At 41.1% G+C, this 17,786-nt stretch overlaps 1 protein-coding gene across 3 annotated transcripts; it reads left to right on the top strand.

Annotated features, from left to right (window-relative positions):
- Positions 1-705: 705 nt before the first annotated feature.
- smad1 (SMAD family member 1) lies at positions 706-16,589 on the top strand. Of its 3 annotated transcripts, none has more exons than XM_079673879.1 (8): positions 735-830; positions 4,362-4,485; positions 7,938-8,499; positions 10,543-10,815; positions 10,925-11,041; positions 13,154-13,375; positions 13,577-13,833; positions 15,042-16,589. In XM_079673879.1, the coding sequence occupies exons 3-8, from the start codon at positions 8,100-8,102 to the stop codon at positions 15,183-15,185; spliced, it is 1,413 nt and encodes a 470-aa protein (XP_079530005.1). In that variant the 5' UTR covers positions 735-830; positions 4,362-4,485; positions 7,938-8,099; the 3' UTR covers positions 15,186-16,589. The 3 variants fall into 3 exon arrangements, with proteins under 3 accessions (XP_079530006.1, XP_079530005.1, XP_079530007.1); XM_079673881.1 differs by having other exon boundaries at positions 803-830; positions 4,362-4,427; XM_079673880.1 differs by lacking the exon at positions 4,362-4,485 and having other exon boundaries at positions 706-830.
- Positions 16,590-17,786: the final 1,197 nt, after the last annotated feature.

Here is a 17,786-nt window from a genome sequence, read left to right on the forward strand (position 1 = left end):
TGAGATTATGGCATGTGTAAGCATGCTCCTGTGCTTACCCTGCTCATGGACACTTTTGTTCTCCTGACAACTTAAATAGAGCTTATCATATCACAATCAAAGCAAGAGGGGAACTGAGAGGCAGGTTTAACACCGTGCAGTTCAGAAGTTCACGATAAACCACAGAGTTGCCTGCCTATCAGTTAAACTGCTGCAACAGATTACTGGCCAAGTTTGAAGAAGGAGAGCTGTTTTATGTAGTAAAAAGAGAGAAAAGGAATTAATTAGTGCTTCTTCGCGGTTCAAACAATGTCTGAAGTTGCAGTAAAACTTGAGTTTTGAACATATAGTAGTTCTGTCCCATAAACCCCCATTTTAAAATTATTGTTGTTGTGTAGGGGACGTTCAGAAAAAAATGCATAATACATGCAGAAAAGAGCTAAATGAAACAACTTTCCCACATTTTGCATGGATTTTTTGCCTGGAAAAGTAAAGAGATGCTCTTTCTGCCTTCTTCCTCACTCTGCAACAAATAAGCAACATTTTAGCACAACTTGCAACAAACAAACTCTCTCATCTCAAAAGAAGCTCTCTGGTGCTGTGAAGCTCTTAGTTTTAGGCGAGAAAACAGCATTGTCTCTCACAGTTACATAATCACTTTCCACACAGTGAACGAAGATGTTGGATGTGTGAAAAGTAGGTCTTGTTATTGTCGGGGCTGCATCCCCGCGGCGTGATACTGGCGCTCAGCGGAGGGTGAATCGGCTCCGCGACTGACTGACGCCAGGTCGAGCAGACCCAAGACAGGCAGAGAGAGGAGAACAGGGAGTGAGAGAGCAGAGAAAGAAAAGGTACTGTAAACTTTCTGATTTATTTTCCAACGTGCTAAATGAAAAGTTTATTTATTTGTATTTCCACGTGTTGTTGTGTGCATGGGTCTGTTTGTAAGGAAGTAGACCCCAACGCTTATCAACACAGTGTGTCACTTGGCAGCTTCAAACTTTTTTTTCCTTCACATTTTTAAACCTCACTCTCAGTCTGGAGCTGCAAATGTAGCCACATTTTTTGATGAAGGTGTAAACTACTTGTTTTGGCTACGTGATAAAATGATCAAAGTTTGATTACGAACTATAGTAATCTCTTGCAATAATGTAGCTAGACTACTGTATAGTGCAGACAATTAGTAAGTTTAAATAGGAACATTGCAGAAGTGCTGCATTTGTACACTAAAAGCACCATACGTTGGGGTTAAACTATTCTAAAGCAGGTATTAGTAGAATCACCAGTTATTGTACATGCACACTGTTGTACACAGTGATTATCCATGAGTAAATACAGATAAAACTGCAGTTATTAGATACATGGCATGGGCCTATTTGATTTATTAACCTACAGGATGTGCTATATAATGAATTGCATGGTCTATGAAATGTCAGAACATTTGAAAGATTACCAATTCCAATGATATGAAGGCAAAGCCACACATGTATAGGAGCAAGGAGTAGACTATATAGCATTATCTTCTTGACAAATTACTTCAATTATTAAATAATTTCCTTTATTTCTATACTATATGTTGGTATAAGGATGTTTGGCTTTTTAAACTACAATATGTGAATGATCTGTGTTCACTTTGCGTGACACTTGTTTACTGATGATATTAATGAAAAAGGAAGAATGCAATTGGCCTATATTGCATTTCTTTGTACACAAATCACTCATGATACCCTTTTGCATCTTGCTACTTAAAAATATTGTTTATCATTTAACTCTCTTTTGGCTGGTGCAGACTTGCTGAGGCAATTTGATTTTATGCACTGGTGTGCAGCACAGGACATGTGTCTGGTTTTAGGTATGTCAATATATTTATGAATCTGTGTAAGTGTGTATGTGCAAAGGAAAGGGGGAAAGGAGGGAGAGAGAGAGAGACCTACAGCAGCTAAAGCTAGATCTCCTGACATTATTGAAGATGACATATCAGATTACCCAAAGGACAGGAATTTGTCCTTGTCCGTGATTTACTTCCAATTGTTTTATCATTCCTGCATTCTCAGGGTATGCAGCTTTGAATTTGGTTTGAAAATCAAACAAATGGTGTTTTTATAGGATTAAGATGACATGGTTAGTCTTCTTTAATAAAAGGTCATTGAGAGATGTGATTGTCACATGATTCTATCTGCTTAATATCATTCTTTATACATACAAATCATACCATCATATCTACCTCAATATACCCGTCTATCTATCTATCTATATCTATCTATCTATCCATAGCAAAGGCAACAAAAACCCTACTCAACAACAAGGTGTAAATATAGGTTAGCAGCATTCCTGTATCCAGAGAGTCAGTCACAACAGTAGTGAGTGAAGGAAGTTAAACCCTCCTGAGTGTCTGCACGGCCGGACAGCATAGCCTGCCATGTGTCGGGGTGAGGTGTCCACCCTAACACAACACTAACCCAACACTGAGTGCCATGCATGGTTGAGATAGCTGCTTGAAACCCCATGTGTTTGCTAGTTATGTCTGCAGTCGTGTGTGGGACGGACTGCTTCGTCTGGGACATAAAGAGTCTCATCCCACATCAGACAGAACAATACTGACCACAGTTTTGGTGTCAGAAGTCTTTGTTTGTTTTTGTTTTACTATAGTAGAAGTGTGATTTGCTAGACTTCTGTCACTTGTTCTCGTGTAATCTTTAGGTCAGGTCAGAGATGTGTTGGTGTTTGTGAGGACAAGTGACCCCAGTGAGTTTAAAGAGCCCCCAGGTCAATGCCATGTCTAGTCACTAAAGGCAACACCTCCCATGGTTATTTCAAGCTTTCTCTGCAACAGTTTTTAAAAGACATGGGGCTGTGGTAAATCAGTATCTACTACTTCAGGCTATTTAGTCTCTATGCTTTTTTAAACCAATGCAAATAGTAATACTTGTGGTCAGGATGGGATGAATGATCAGCCAATATTATTTAGTCCCAAACACTGTACATTTGTACCTTACATTGGCCAATAAATAGCAAGACATGTCAGTATAGGAACTCAAAATGAGCTGGGACATTGAAAGTTTGTCTACTAAAGAGCTTGAACAGGTTTGCATTTTAATTTTTTTCTTTTTTCTTGATTTTATTTATTTTTGATTTTATTAATCTGTTTGAATCTTTGCTGTCCTGTTTTGTCACGCTTACCCTGTTGCTGCTTTGTGCAACTGAATTTCCCCTCGGGGATTAATAAAGGTTAATCTTATCTTATCTTATCTTAAAATGTATTTTTCAACCGTAAAATGTCCATCTCATATTCTGGTCCACAACTCAAACAATGTGAGGGATCTTAAAACAAACAATAGGTAAAAATGGCCTTGTTCAGTTTCTTTAAGTTTTGTTTTCTGATCATATCCTGGTTTGAATTGTGTCAATTATAAACTACTATAAATTAGAAAGAATAGTTTTGTAAATTTGCTTTCATTGGGATGCAACTAGCAACTATATTCAATATCAATGAATCTGCCAATAACTTCTCTGATGTGAAATGTACTCAACAATGTCTTCACATTAGGTCTGAATAAAAGTCCAAACCCCAAATATTTTACATTCACAAATATCTAAACCAGATTTGTTCAATGTTTGGCCTCAAGTGATATTAAACTTTGCAACAGCTGCCCCTCTGGAGATGCTTTCAGACGTCATTGCTGCATGGCTATGATTTGTATTTGTGTAAAAGCATATATTGCATCCTTGTAGTGTATCTCTTAACTCAGTAATGACCCTTGAATACACTTAATGGAGAAGTGCTGGGTTAAGAGACCAGATACACGAGGGTCTTCGTCTCTCCCCCTCTAGAAAACAATCACTCTGTCTTATGTCTCTGGGTTCGCCGTCACTCTCACTTTCTTCCACTCTTTCTCTTTCTGAATCATTCCCCCTCCTCCTCCTCTCTCTCCCTTTATCTTCCACTCTCTCTTCCTGCACTCCTCTGTTTATAGCCAGTGACTCCATTGAGCGGGGGCTAATGGAGGCCCCATCCAGGACCCTGCTGATAAATAATGTAGCTTCTTTATAATGCTCCGTCCCTGGGGAGGGTCCGGAGAGCATCATTACTGCCTCCTCATCCTACACAGCCCAGGCCTAAATTGATTAACAGACACTGAAGCAGTGCAAAATGATCCATGGTGCTGGTGTAGTGGCAAACAGCTCGCACCAGGTGGGTCAAAGCCCCCGTCTGACAGTGTCGCATGATCCCACTCTGTGCTCCCATTAGCCCTGGATCTCTGTCCGCTGGGCTAACGAGCTACCGCTAACACAATAGAGAGAGCATTGCCTGGACTTAGCTGTAGGGAATGTCAGAGTGGTTTTTATGGAGCTGTTGTGTAAATGTGGTGTGTGTGTTTCAGCTTTTATAGGGAGCAGAGCAGCAGCCAAGGCCACTGCAGGCATCTGTGGGACTCTTCATTGACTCTGTAAGACATGGTGATTAGCCTCAAAGGTTGATGACTACCGTACATACAGTTGTTTAATGTAAGTAATACAAGTCAAAAAATGCCTCGCAGTTAATGATGTTAGTTTTCTATCCCTCTGAAACATCCTCTTTTTTTCTGTCTAATTGTTGATTTAATACATTTGTGCTTTGGGCTGTTTGTCAGACAAAACAAGCAATTGATTTTTGCAACCTTGGGCAAATCATTAAACTGAAAAATTATATTTAGTTGCAGATTATGAGATAATTGTTAGAAGCAATTTAAACCGCTCACCATATCAAAGATTTTTTAAGGGGTTCAAACAGGTCCAATGTTTTTAGGTGGAGAACAACCAAACCAATCAGACATTTGTTGGTGGGATTTAGTTTAATCTCTCAAACTACATGAATGAAAAAGTGTCAGAAATGGCAACAAGAATGAAAAGATCAACGCAACGGTACATGTTGTTTTTAGTCATTTTAAAGAAATAACTACTTTCATATCAGCCTTGTTCTTTGAACTGGAATGCAAACCAATATCAGACAACATGAACACAATCAGGATGCCAAACTAAATGGCATTTTAGTATGATAATACGTTTATGTCATGCAAACATCCTAGTCATAGGTATAGTAGGAACAGGGAGGCACCTTTATATTTTGACTGCCTCACTGGCAACTCTAAACTAGCATTATCCAAAGAACCAACACAAAGCCATATCAGACTCTTCAAATAAATATGTGGTCAGGCCAGCATTCAGATATTTCTCTCTGTCAGGGATGAAGATATCTGAGAGATACCGTCTCCAGCTGCAGCAGAATGACAACAGACGGTCGGGAAGCCTGCTCCAGATGCTTAACGTCTTGCATCTGAAATTGATTAAAAGTCATCTTCCCGCAATTAGTTCTGAACTTGTGCCGATAGTGCTGGATGTTACTGAGAGGCCATCAAAGCTCTGCGGCTGGAAGTGGATCAAAAAGACTCACTGTGTGTCTGGATGGTGACCGTGGTACAGAGATGATGTTGCAGTTAGTTATTCTCTTCTGAACTTGATGTATGGTTGTGCTCAGCACTCAGAGTTCAAGTACGTATTTTGCTTTGCGTGAGGATGTGTTGAGTCAGTTCTGCGTCAGACGAGGTCACAAAGTACTATCAGCTTTTGAACATTTGGAAAATATTTAATGATATTATACATAAAATAATAAACGCGGAACAAGGGGAGTGCAGTCTTGACATTTGAGATGTCCTTGGGTATTTAACCCCAAAACTTTATTAGCACCTTCAGTAATGTGTGCATAGCGGTCAAATATCAAAAGTAGGTATTAGATTTTTTGTTTGAATATAATACTCACAAACATTTTTATCAAATATTCAGTTGACAGGACAATCAACCTTGTTTGATAATTGAAGTTTTTCAAGATAAGATGTTAATATTTGATGTTTCAAATATCAGGGTTTTAAAAACGTCTGTTGTTTTTGTTCAGACAACTTTTAACTTGTAGAAAAACCTGTTTCTATTCTTTAAAGTAATGCATCTAAATAAAATGGATTACGTGCCCTGACAACAAGAATTGTTTGTTTTTTAAGTTCGTAGTAATATTTCTGCAATAGAGGTATTTTAATGACTAAACAGGCGGGAACAGAGGCAACACCCATTACATTTCTCTCTGACCCATCCTCCTCCAGTTGTAACAATCAGGAAACTGGTGAGAGAGAGCGAGAAAGGAAGTCAGGGGTGGTGAGTTGGGGAAACTGCCTTTTTCTCTCCCACCCTACACCTGTGAAAAAACCTGCTGCTCTCAGCAAGAGGAAGTGATGTCACTGCAGTGTGAGCGATGACAGATATAACACAGAATGATACAGCCTGTTTCCTGTCTCTATGATGGTGGAGAGTTGTTATTTTTGGATGCTAGCAATTCATGATATCATAGTGAAAATGATTTCAGTGTGGAGATATGTTGTCCCTTGATCTCACACACACACAAAAGCACACACCCCAGTTTCCTCTCCCTTGTATGTAAGTAGTAGCGTAACTTATGATTAGCCAGCGTGACTCTAAAGCTAAGCTAAGTATAGGTACAACTTGCTGCTTTCCCATCAGTGGGGTTGGCAATAGTAAGAGCACAACACACACTACACACAAACACACTCACGTTGTAAACAGCACCTGTTCTCATCAAACTACCCTCCCCGTTGGTCAGCATGATGTAGCCTACACATGCAGTAGCTGACAAAGATAGAAATCGCTATTCATCCCATAATCTGAAGGGCCAAGAATAACTACAGGGCAGTCTTAATGATGTATTTGTTCCTGCGTGTAGGAAATCCAATATACTGCAGGCTTTACTGTCAGGGAGTGATGCATCCCCACCCGTGAGTCAGTGCAGATAAAAGGTGGAGGATTTCGGACAAGCTCTTTATTTGATTCTAGGAGGAGTGCATCTGAGCATTTGTGCAAAGCCAAACCATAACTATGTTTCTATCTTCCCTAATTGTATTTAGAAAGAGAACTTGAAAAGAACTGGGAGAGCTTCTGTTTTCCCATTTAAAAGCTTGAATGCGCGTTATGTCCTGGCTACAAAATTGCTCCTGTGGGACCCGGGTGAATGGGCACATTTATCCTGGGGTCCACGTGCATTGCCAGATTCCTGCCCAGTGCTTGTGGGTTGGTGGCGTTCAAGCTTTGTAGGACATTTTTCTCAGCAGGTGACTCTGAAAGTATGGATACAAATATTGCATAAATAACCAAATTAAAGACAGCAACTAGGGCTTTTGAAATTTGTGGGTAGTATTTTAACTGAGTATCCGATGTTGCCTCACACTGATAACTCCTTTAAGATGATTGACTAAATATGATTTGTACTCTAAAAGGAAAATTGAATAATTCATTATCAGCATTATTATCATTACTTGCCGCTGATGCTAAAGCTGAAATAGTAAATCAATGCTAAACAAATTATTCGGCTGCCATACTGTATAGTTACTGTAACTGAAATAAATGTTGAAGAAAGACAGCGTGGCAGATTGAACCTACATTTAACAGTGTACATGTCTGCAAAGTGACTTAGGGGTTAAACCTGCGGGCTAAATTCCTACAGGTTGTGTATGCTACATATGAAGTCATTTACAGTAAATTACATTTGAGAGAGCGGTGGTAATGTGACAAGCCATACGCACAGGAAGCTATCCGGAGAATGCCTGATTGGGGCGGACGTTCACGGGAGGCTGTCCGTCATGACTCCTCTGCCAGTTTCCCAGAAGCCATGATGGACTGGGCCATTATGGCTATAATGGTGACATGATCTCCTTATGAAGTGTTGTCCAGGCAGTCTTCTGGTGAGCCGTCAGTGCTGCTCGGGGGCAAAAGGGGGAGAGGTTTATATTCACCAGGTTGCTACAACTTTGTGAGAGAAAGGACACAGTTAGCAGGACCGATCTGCAGACATGTTTGAAATCTCTGAAAGAAAGGACATTTTACTCATAAATGCTAACCTAACTCTCCTTTTCTTACAGTAAGTGACTATCAAGAGGATCTGATCCTACATCTTGGAATCTGAGGATTACCTGAAACTCCAAAAGGACGATATTTTCATCCTCTAATACTGGACTTTCCCAAACCGCTGCTCCCACTTTTTTTGGGCAGAAAGGAGAGGGGAGGAGGACGGCTCGTCCATCATGAACGTCACCTCGCTCTTCTCCTTCACCAGCCCGGCGGTCAAACGGCTGCTGGGTTGGAAGCAGGGAGACGAGGAAGAGAAATGGGCGGAAAAGGCCGTGGATGCTCTGGTTAAGAAACTGAAAAAGAAGAAGGGAGCCATGGAGGAGCTGGAGAGGGCTCTCAGCTGCCCGGGTCAGGTCAGTAACTGTGTGACCATCCCCCGCTCTCTGGACGGGCGGCTGCAGGTGTCCCACCGGAAAGGTCTGCCGCACGTCATTTACTGTCGGGTGTGGCGCTGGCCCGACCTGCAGTCCCACCATGAGCTGAAGGCCCTGGAGTGCTGCGAGTTCCCCTTCGGCGCCAAACAGAAGGACGTGTGTATCAACCCCTACCACTACAAACGAGTGGACAGTCCAGGTGAGTGATAAGAACCTGAAATCGTTTTTTTATGGATGCACTGCGACTATCAGGACCAATACTGACCTTATTAAGTGAATAAGTATTGTTGGGGCTGACACACATTGTCAGTGGTATTATAAAACAAGAAATTAGTTATATTAATTCAGTCACCGCAATCCTTTTATTTGGTGGAATAAGAATGACTCAGATTTTAATTTAGTGGATTGGTAGAAAAGAAGATTGAGGATAGACCCGGAGAATAAAAATAAACTTGATAGAAATGATTTCTAAATTGATGTTAAGAAATCTGGCCTAGTGGTTACAGCACCCCATTGACTTTGATCACAACATCCCCATTTTCACTTTTCCTAAAAAGAGGGCAACACATTTTATTTAATAGAATTTCAGGAACTTCTTTAGGAGTTTTCTAAGTTTGTAAATGATTACTCCTACCCAGAACTTTTTCTCCTTTCACTTTCTTGAAATTACTTACTGTATGCAGATCTCTCTTCTTACTGCCTCTCTTATCATTTTTTCAAAAAGGTTTTTTATCTGGTCACAATGACAAGAGAACACACCATCCTCCTTTGATTTATCAGACTGTAAGACTGACTGCAGAATCTTCGCCTCATTAAGAGATTATAACAAATCAAAGATTAAGAGATTTAAAAACTATCAAATGGGTTAAAATAATAAAATACCTAAAAAGGCATTATTTAACTATGTTGGGAAGGATTTTTAGAAACAGTCCAGACACTTGGGGCCTCCGTTCACTGCAAAGGTAGTGTAGAACCAAGACAAATCAAACAGTATTTGGCCTCTTACTAAACTAATAAGGGTCAGCTGACAAGATAGAAACAGCTGTGTGCAGGGTGCTAAGTGTGTTAGGGGCCAAGTGTGTGTGTTAGTTCATGTGTGTGTGCAGCAGGAATTTCCATCTGGGGGAGAATGAGGGCTTTGTTTTGAGCATGCTCTGTGCTGTTCGCCTTTTTGTAATAGTTATGCACACATGGAGACACACACACACACACACACACACACACACACACACACACACACACACACACACACACACACACATACACTCTTGCTCGCGGGTTACAAAAAACAGGATACACACGTGAACACACACACACATACAACGTTTCTCTGAGGATAGCTGGAACAGGAAGCCTCTCACTCACAAACACAATTGCAGGAAAGAGTTGCACACTTTTTGTTTTGGCAGCGGGTGTAGGACGGAGGTCTAAGGTGATTAAAGCCCACAGCACCTGTCTGTCCACACCCTCCCCCCGCCCCCCCTCTCTCTCCCCTAACAACACCCGTCTACACACAAATCCTGTCAATCTCCCTTCACTATTCCACCAAACACCTGCTTCACAATGTAACCTTTGATATAAACTGCTACATTGATGCATTGGCGCCCTGCAGCAAACATGGGCTACCTGCAGAATTACTGACAGCAGCGTGGGCCCGTCTAATATTTCAGCACCAGCTTTATTTATCTGCACAGGTATTTATAGACACAAGTGGAGCATATCTCTGTGGATTGTATGTACCGCACCTGAATAGCCCTCACATCAGCCAGGATGGTTTCTCCAAGTGATGAATTACTCAAGAATGGCTAGACTCAAAATGTGTTTTCAGAGAGTCTAGTCCAAGTACTGCTGGCAAACCCCAACAGGCTGGAAGCTGACATTTGGAAAAATGCAGGGACATCTGCAACAAGAATCTAGACATATAAAGAGTGCCAGAACAATATTTCATTATTATGTGGGAGTTAAATAACTTCCTTTTTCAGTTTGTGTGAATAGATTTCACATGTCTGATACACAAGCCTAAGGTCAAACTATACATTACACTACAAAAAGTAATTTTTTATGGATTTGATGGTAATCTTGGGTTATTTTTACAGTGTTAATCTACTTTTATATCATGATATTGATATATGTTGTGATATAAAAACAATCTATGAATCAACAAAAAATAATTAAGGTGGATAAAATAAAGAGAGATGCATCAAAGCACTTCCTGCTTTAACCGTTGTTATGTCTTCCTCAGTGCTGCCCCCTGTGTTGGTACCGAGGAACAGCGAGTTCAACGCCAAGCACACAATGCTGCCTCGCTTCCGCAACCCTCTACAACAGAATGAGCCGCACATGCCGCAGAATGCCACCTTCCCAGAATCCTTTACTCAGGTCAACACAATGCCCGCCACTTTTCCCACCTCGCCGGTAAACAGCTACCCGAGCTCGCCAGGAAGCGGCAGCAGCAGCGCCACCTTCCCTCATTCGCCATCCAGCACGGACCCCGGCAGTCCCTTCCAGATGCCAGGTGAGATCCACGGTGAACATGTCTTCAACTTTTATTTGTTTTCCCCCGTACTGAACAACAACAAATACTCACTTCCCTGCCCTTTGTGTTTTCCTCCTTCCTGATGCAGACACCCCTCCTCCTGCCTACATGCCCCCAGAGGAGCAGATGACGCAGGATATCCCCCAGCCGATGGACACCACCCTCCTGGCTCCAACATTGCCCATAGAGAGTAACAACCGGCCAGGTAACCATAGCAATTACTAAAGTATATCAAACAAGCACACATCTAACCTTGAATTCCCGCTGATATCATCCACATAAAGCTGTCTGCACCTGCTCGCCTTGATCTGCAGGTGCATGGATTTCTGGGAAGTCTAGTTATTTTTAAAGTTTTTTATTTTTCCTGTGGTCAACCTCCAGATTAAAAAAACAAAAGCCTCAGCTGAGTTGGTCGGCCATATCCGATAAGATCTGCGTGTGGAGAGGATCTGCCAGTTTACAGCGAGCCTCTGTCTGTGGGTGCGAGCTCAAAGCCTCAGCAAATTAAGCCTGGCCTCAGAGCCAGGTTTTATGAGGTCTATAAAAGCTTATAGTGTGTCTTCTCTGCTGGTGGTAATGACTTGAAACTCGTTAACGATAAGATCACTAATTACCCCCATCTTCAGATCTGAAATGTGGTGCGATAATTGCTGCTATCTCCATTCTGTGGTTTTGGTTTTATTGTACTAGACACACATCGGAACCTGGCATTCACGAATACGTAATGACTGTACAGTATAATGGACATGTTTAGACTCCACAGCTTTGTGATTGAAAGGGTAATTCCATTCGTTTCTTACTGATAACGTTTTTTTACCCCAATGTGAGTCAATCAAAGCAGTTCCTAACGTTTTTATTTTGTATTTAAACCCTCTGTAGTAGTAGTTGTTTCTAATGTGTATAATTTATGATGTTCTTGGAGAGTTGACAGTAGCTGCACTTGTAGTGTTGCTGAGCATGAAGGTCTCACAAGTACAGATAACCTGTGTGACTGTGAATTTGAGATAAAACAAAGGATCAGATTGAGCTAAAAAAAATCCTCCATCAGCCCAACACAGATCTTTGAGATTAAAATAAACCCCTACATCAGATAAGCAGAGGAAAACATTCCATTGTAGTCTTACTTTTCAGTTTACAGACTGACTTCCTTGTACAACTCTTACCCAATACACAATATAGTTAATGTTAACTAAGGTAACATTAGGAAAAGTAGATAATTAGTCACATATCAGATTATTTGGATCATTGGCTCAAAGCCTTGTTTGCCTGTAACTCCTTTATACAAAGCAATGTCAACTTGAATCCCCTTATCACAACAGGCATATCTAATGAGTTGTAAGGGGTGCCATCAAAGAAGGATTTTCTCTTCTCCAAATTATTTCTAGAGCATGAACTTATTGCAGGCTGGTATAAATTGGCTTGTATAAAACATGTCTGACTGTTCTCCTTGTTCCTGTCACACTTGGGTGTAGCGCATTCCTACATTTCAACACCAAAACTTTAAAAAACAAAATGTTTCTTCCGTGGTTACATTATGTCTGCACTAACACACCATGCAGGTGTTTGCAGTTAAATTATTCTCACCTCATGTTGGAATAGCAGCTGGAATTTGGCCTGAACTCTAGTTTTCCACACCTGACCATCAACATTTTTGTGCTTTTTTATGATCATGCACTCAGGGCCCAAACATTCTGCCCACACATGGAGATAGCAGCAGCAGCGGGAAAGAGCTGTTGAAATGTTTTCTGAAGTGGGAGTTTGGGGAGTTTTTTTTATTCTTTTACACAAGCTGCATCCTGTACAGCGGAGAGGGTTTCTATTGTTGGCCAGCTCCGGGAAAGGGACAGACAAAACACACCTGCTAGCCAGTGCCACGCTACAGGGGAGGTTTGGGAGAAGTATGTGCTTAGATAAACATGATTTATTCCTCTCTCTCAGATAGGGAGGGGCCAGCTGGCACTGACTCAGAAAGCATGGCCAGGCACCTTCTATTGACAGTTTTTCTGCTCAATAAAGCTGGAACACAGACAGTGGGCATTTAGGATGCGTCCATATTGATTTTGGTCCACATAAATGTACTCAACTGTAGCCGGTGGGTCCTATATGTTTATTCAAATCATTATTATGGGCTTTGGGGGATAATTTGCATGAAATAATTGTGCAGATGAGTAAGATTCATAGCTGGCATCAGTGGCTCCTGGCATCCGGAGTCTGCTCAGAGGAATCTTAAATGTGTATATAATGTGTCTGGGTCCATCTCTGTGTGTACAGTGTACTCAGCTCAGTCCTGTGACCTGTTAATGTGTTTCCTGCGCAGATGTGCAGCCGGTGGCCTACGAGGAGCCCAAGCACTGGTGCTCTATTGTTTACTACGAGCTCAACAATCGTGTCGGAGAGGCCTTCCAGGCGTCCTCCACCAGCGTGCTCGTGGACGGCTTCACAGATCCCTCCAACAACCGCAACCGCTTCTGCCTCGGCCTGCTCTCAAACGTCAACCGTAACTCCACCATCGAGAACACCCGGCGGCACATCGGCAAAGGTGCAGTAAGGACACAACCATTTAGCGAATGACTGTCAGCAGCCAAGGCTAAATCAATTCACTTTGTCATTAGGAACGATAACAACAGATTGAGTCAACATGTGTGTGTGTATTGATTGTAAATGGCCACACTGATGTTTGGGGGCCTTTGTTTTTTGCTGATGAAAGTGACCAACACTAATTCTCCTTGTTTCCTCTCAGGTGTCCATCTGTATTATGTCGGAGGGGAGGTGTACGCTGAGTGTCTGAGTGACAGCAGTATCTTCGTCCAGAGTCGTAACTGTAACTATCACCACGGCTTCCATCCCACAACCGTGTGTAAGATTCCCAGCGGCTGCAGCCTGAAAATCTTCAACAACCAGGAGTTTGCTGAGCTGCTGGCCCAATCCGTCAACCACGGCTTCGAGGCCGTCTACGAGCTCACCAAGATGTGTACCATCCGCATGAGCTTCGTTAAGGTAGGCTTTTTTAATTAAAAATATGACATTTGTTGACTGGATGATGTTAATCTTTACCTCCCTGTATTTAAAAAAAACCATTTGAGCCAACTGACTTGGTCCATTGTTAGTTTTTTAATTAAAAAAAGAAGAAATATGGGAAAATATAAACATGTATTTTAACTATCAAATAAAACTTAATTTGGAATAAAAAAATCACCAACACTTTTTTTCTAGTATTATATTTTTTATGCACAATGTACTTCCTGTACTTCCTATTAATTTATTCCCCCCCAAAATGTGCTGGTTGTAAGTTGACGCCTTTCTCTACAAAGTGCAATTAACAGTATCTTCTGGCAGCAACAACTTTTGGATGTTTGGTGACATTATATAAGGCTAAAACTGTTTAAAAAACAGTTTTCTCCATGTTTAGAGTTCTACGTTCATCCTCAGTAAAAAATGAAAATGAATACATTCAGATACTGCAAAACTGTTTTCCTGAATTTGCTCCAAATATCTACAGTAACAGTGGAAATCTTGATAGAAAATTAAATCTTTATATGGACTCAAGCAGAGCTCAACATTAAGATTCCACAGTAGTAGGGTCTCTCTGGTAGCTCACCTTTAGAGCAGATGCTCCATGTACTAAGGCTGAGTCCTGACCACGGCCCTTTGCAACATGTCAATCAATCAATCAATCAATCAATGTTTATTTATATAGCCCAATATCACAAATGTTACATTTGTCTCAGTGGACTTCACAGTTTGTACAGAATATCAGTATGACAATACGACACCCTCTGTCCTTAGACCCTCACATCGTACAAGGAAAAACTTCCAGAGAAAACCCCAAAGTTTAAAGGGAAAAATGGGAGAAACCTCAGGGAGAGCAACAGAGGAGGGATCCCTCTCCCAGGACGGACAGACGTGCAATAGATGCCGTGTGTAAATTGAAAAGATAATACATTTGCAACATAGGTAGTCCAAATGTTTTGAAATGCATGTGTGTATAATAAGAAGATGAATCCACGAGGATATCCATCCAGGACTTATGATCCAGGACCGCAGCCACGACTCAAGTTCACATGTCCTCCCCTTTCTGTCCCAGTTTCCTGTCCGTCCGAGAGAAAATAAAAAAACAAGACTTAAACAAGACATATACAAGTACAGCAGGATGTTGCAATATCCTGTGGCATAATTCAAAAATGTTTTGTCTTTATGTGTTCCAGGGCTGGGGAGCAGAGTACCACCGTCAGGATGTGACCAGCACACCCTGCTGGATTGAGATTCACCTGCACGGCCCCCTGCAGTGGTTGGATAAGGTGCTAACCCAGATGGGCTCCCCCCACAACCCCATATCCTCCGTCTCCTAGGCTTCGCTGTCCCTAGCCTCGTGGCTGTCCATACCCCAGCATTTTAGTCTAAGTAGCAAGAATAGCTTCCCAGATTGGCTTGTGGTTTAGCAAGTCTGCCTTTTCCCATAACTGATGGAGGTTTTGACTGAAACACAAGCTGATCTGGGACCAGTGGGGCTGGGCGTTTTTGTTAAATGGGTCGGTTTGTTCTCTACTTGAAGGATGTTTGAATTGGGCACATTTACAGTCTGGGAGAGGCGTAAGCAAAGTGAGCGTGATGCAACTGGAAGATACTTGATCTTTGTGACCAACTGTAATAATTAGACCATCACACTCATCATGACGCAAGTATCCTCCCTGATCTTGCTCCAACAATGTCTCTTATTCATTGTTCTATTGCTAGTTTTCATCTAAATATCAAGATAAATGTGTAGTTACAATAATAATGGGACATTCCAGGTCACCAAATTGCAGCTGGTGGATGTTTACTGCCCGACTGCAACGAGGTTGACATGAAATGTTCTGTCAATGTTAGCAGGGAGTTGGACTGAACATTTTTAATCATCTCCAGATACTTAAACAAGTATGCTGTTTTCCTCCAAATGTTTTTTTAGGTTAACAAATTAAAGCATTACAACATTTTTATAAAAATAGAATCACATATCGCCATGAAAAAAAAACAGGGCAAAACTAAGGGGAGTTTGAGAGTTACGACAGGGGTTTAGTGTGGGGCATGGCACTAAAAGGGCATTTCAGACGACTCATGAAAAAAATATTAATGTTTAAATGTTGCTCATCTTGCATTGAATGAGTGTTTAGATATATTCACTATTAGAATATGTGCTGTGCAGTCTGGTTTTGCAAAGCATAGTTTGGTTAGTGTAGTTTCACACATTTAAGACTGGTAGCTTAACACCACAAGAAGCAGAGGCAAGTGCAGTTTAGTTTGTCCTTCGCTGTAAACTCTGCAGCAAAATCAAATGTGTCAAATACAGAGTGACATTGAGGACATAAATATTTCAGCAAGTGTGTCGTTCTCTTATTACATTGACTGAGCAAAACGTTTTAAATGACTGCTATGGGAAAATGTTGAACATTCAAATTGTAATTGTTGACTGAAAAAAGGTTACTGATGTCCCAATATTAATTATTTTTGTTTTTATAAAATGCAGATGTTGCCATTCGATTATTTTATGCAATCCTCTTTGCTATTAAACTGTATTACTCTTTACATTCTTTTTGTATTTTTCTGAACATGTTTTTTTTGTTTTGGTTTGTCTGCACTTTCACACATTGCCTCTTTGTTTTGTTTTAGTTTCTTTCTCCTTCTTTCTGTTTTTGCTCAGTAAAACTCCCAGAAAAGCAGTTTTATTCCATGAATATCAAGCCTCTACTGGAAGATTCAATAAATTTGTTTCATTACTTGCAGTATCTCAGACTCTTTTATATGCTGTGTGTGTGTGTGTGTGTGTGTGTGTGTGTGTGTGTGTGTGTGTGTGTGTGTGTGTGTGTGTGTGTGTGTGTGTGTGTGTGTGTGTGTGTGTGTGTGTGTGTGTGTGTGTGTGTGTGTGTGTGTGTGTGTGTGTGTGTGTGTGTGTGTGTGTGTGTGTGTGTGTGTGTGTGTGTGTGTGTGTGTGTGTGTGTGTGTGTGTGTGCGCCTGTCTGTTTAATTACAGGCCACCCATGATAGGAAAATATGCAATATGGTATTGTTGGGTCTTTAAAACACATCAACCACTTTTTGAGTGTGTGCGTGCGTGCATGAATGTAGACCTCCAATTAGGGAGGTGCAACAATTAAAAGTGTAGCCAACTGCACTAATATGAAGCAGGATTTCATTTTCTATTAACTTGCTGGAAAATACATGTGGGTTTTCTTTTGTTTTATAGGACACATTGTGACAGTAGTGGAACAGTTATAACAATCTTCCATGAAACTCCCTTGGAAATCACTTATTTAAGTGTGTGTGTGTGTGTGTGTGTGTGTGTGTGTGTGTGTGTGTGTGTGTGTGTGTGTGTGCGCGCGCGCCGGAGTTCCACATGACTGTACATGACGTGGGTGGTATGGTTGCACAGTGGTTAGTACTGTTGCCTCCCAAGAGTTTGCATGTTTCTCCCAAATTCCAAAGACAGGCACGTCAGGTGGACTGCAGACTGTGAACGTCTATGACTTAGTTAGTGTGAGTGAGTGTTGGGACCTTTATATATACAGTCTATGGTTGGGACTCACACGTCAGTCTTTACTTTACCAGACTGAAGACAATCTTCCTGGTTTTGTAGCTAAAATTGGGTGGAAACAATTATAACATCAGTGTTTACTCTTCATCTTTCACTTCAAACTCTAACTGAAAACACAATATAATGTGGCTGTCTACATATAAGATACAATTTTCAATTTAGGAGTAATATTGCCACATGATGTCAAGTTTTATGCTTTTTAGGTAGAAGAGCTGTGGGTTCGGGTCATAGTGTGCATATCCAGAGCCATATAATAGAATATCTATATAATAATAATAATATATAATATAATAATATAATTTCTCTATATGGCGCTGTCACAGACTAGGCTGTGTGCATGGTTCAGTTTGGATGTGAAAATTAACCTCTGCTGCCACCTTCT

This window comes from Notothenia rossii, assembly GCF_949606895.1.
Source record: "Notothenia rossii genome assembly, chromosome: 1".
NCBI classification, from domain to species: domain Eukaryota; kingdom Metazoa; phylum Chordata; class Actinopteri; order Perciformes; family Nototheniidae; genus Notothenia; species Notothenia rossii.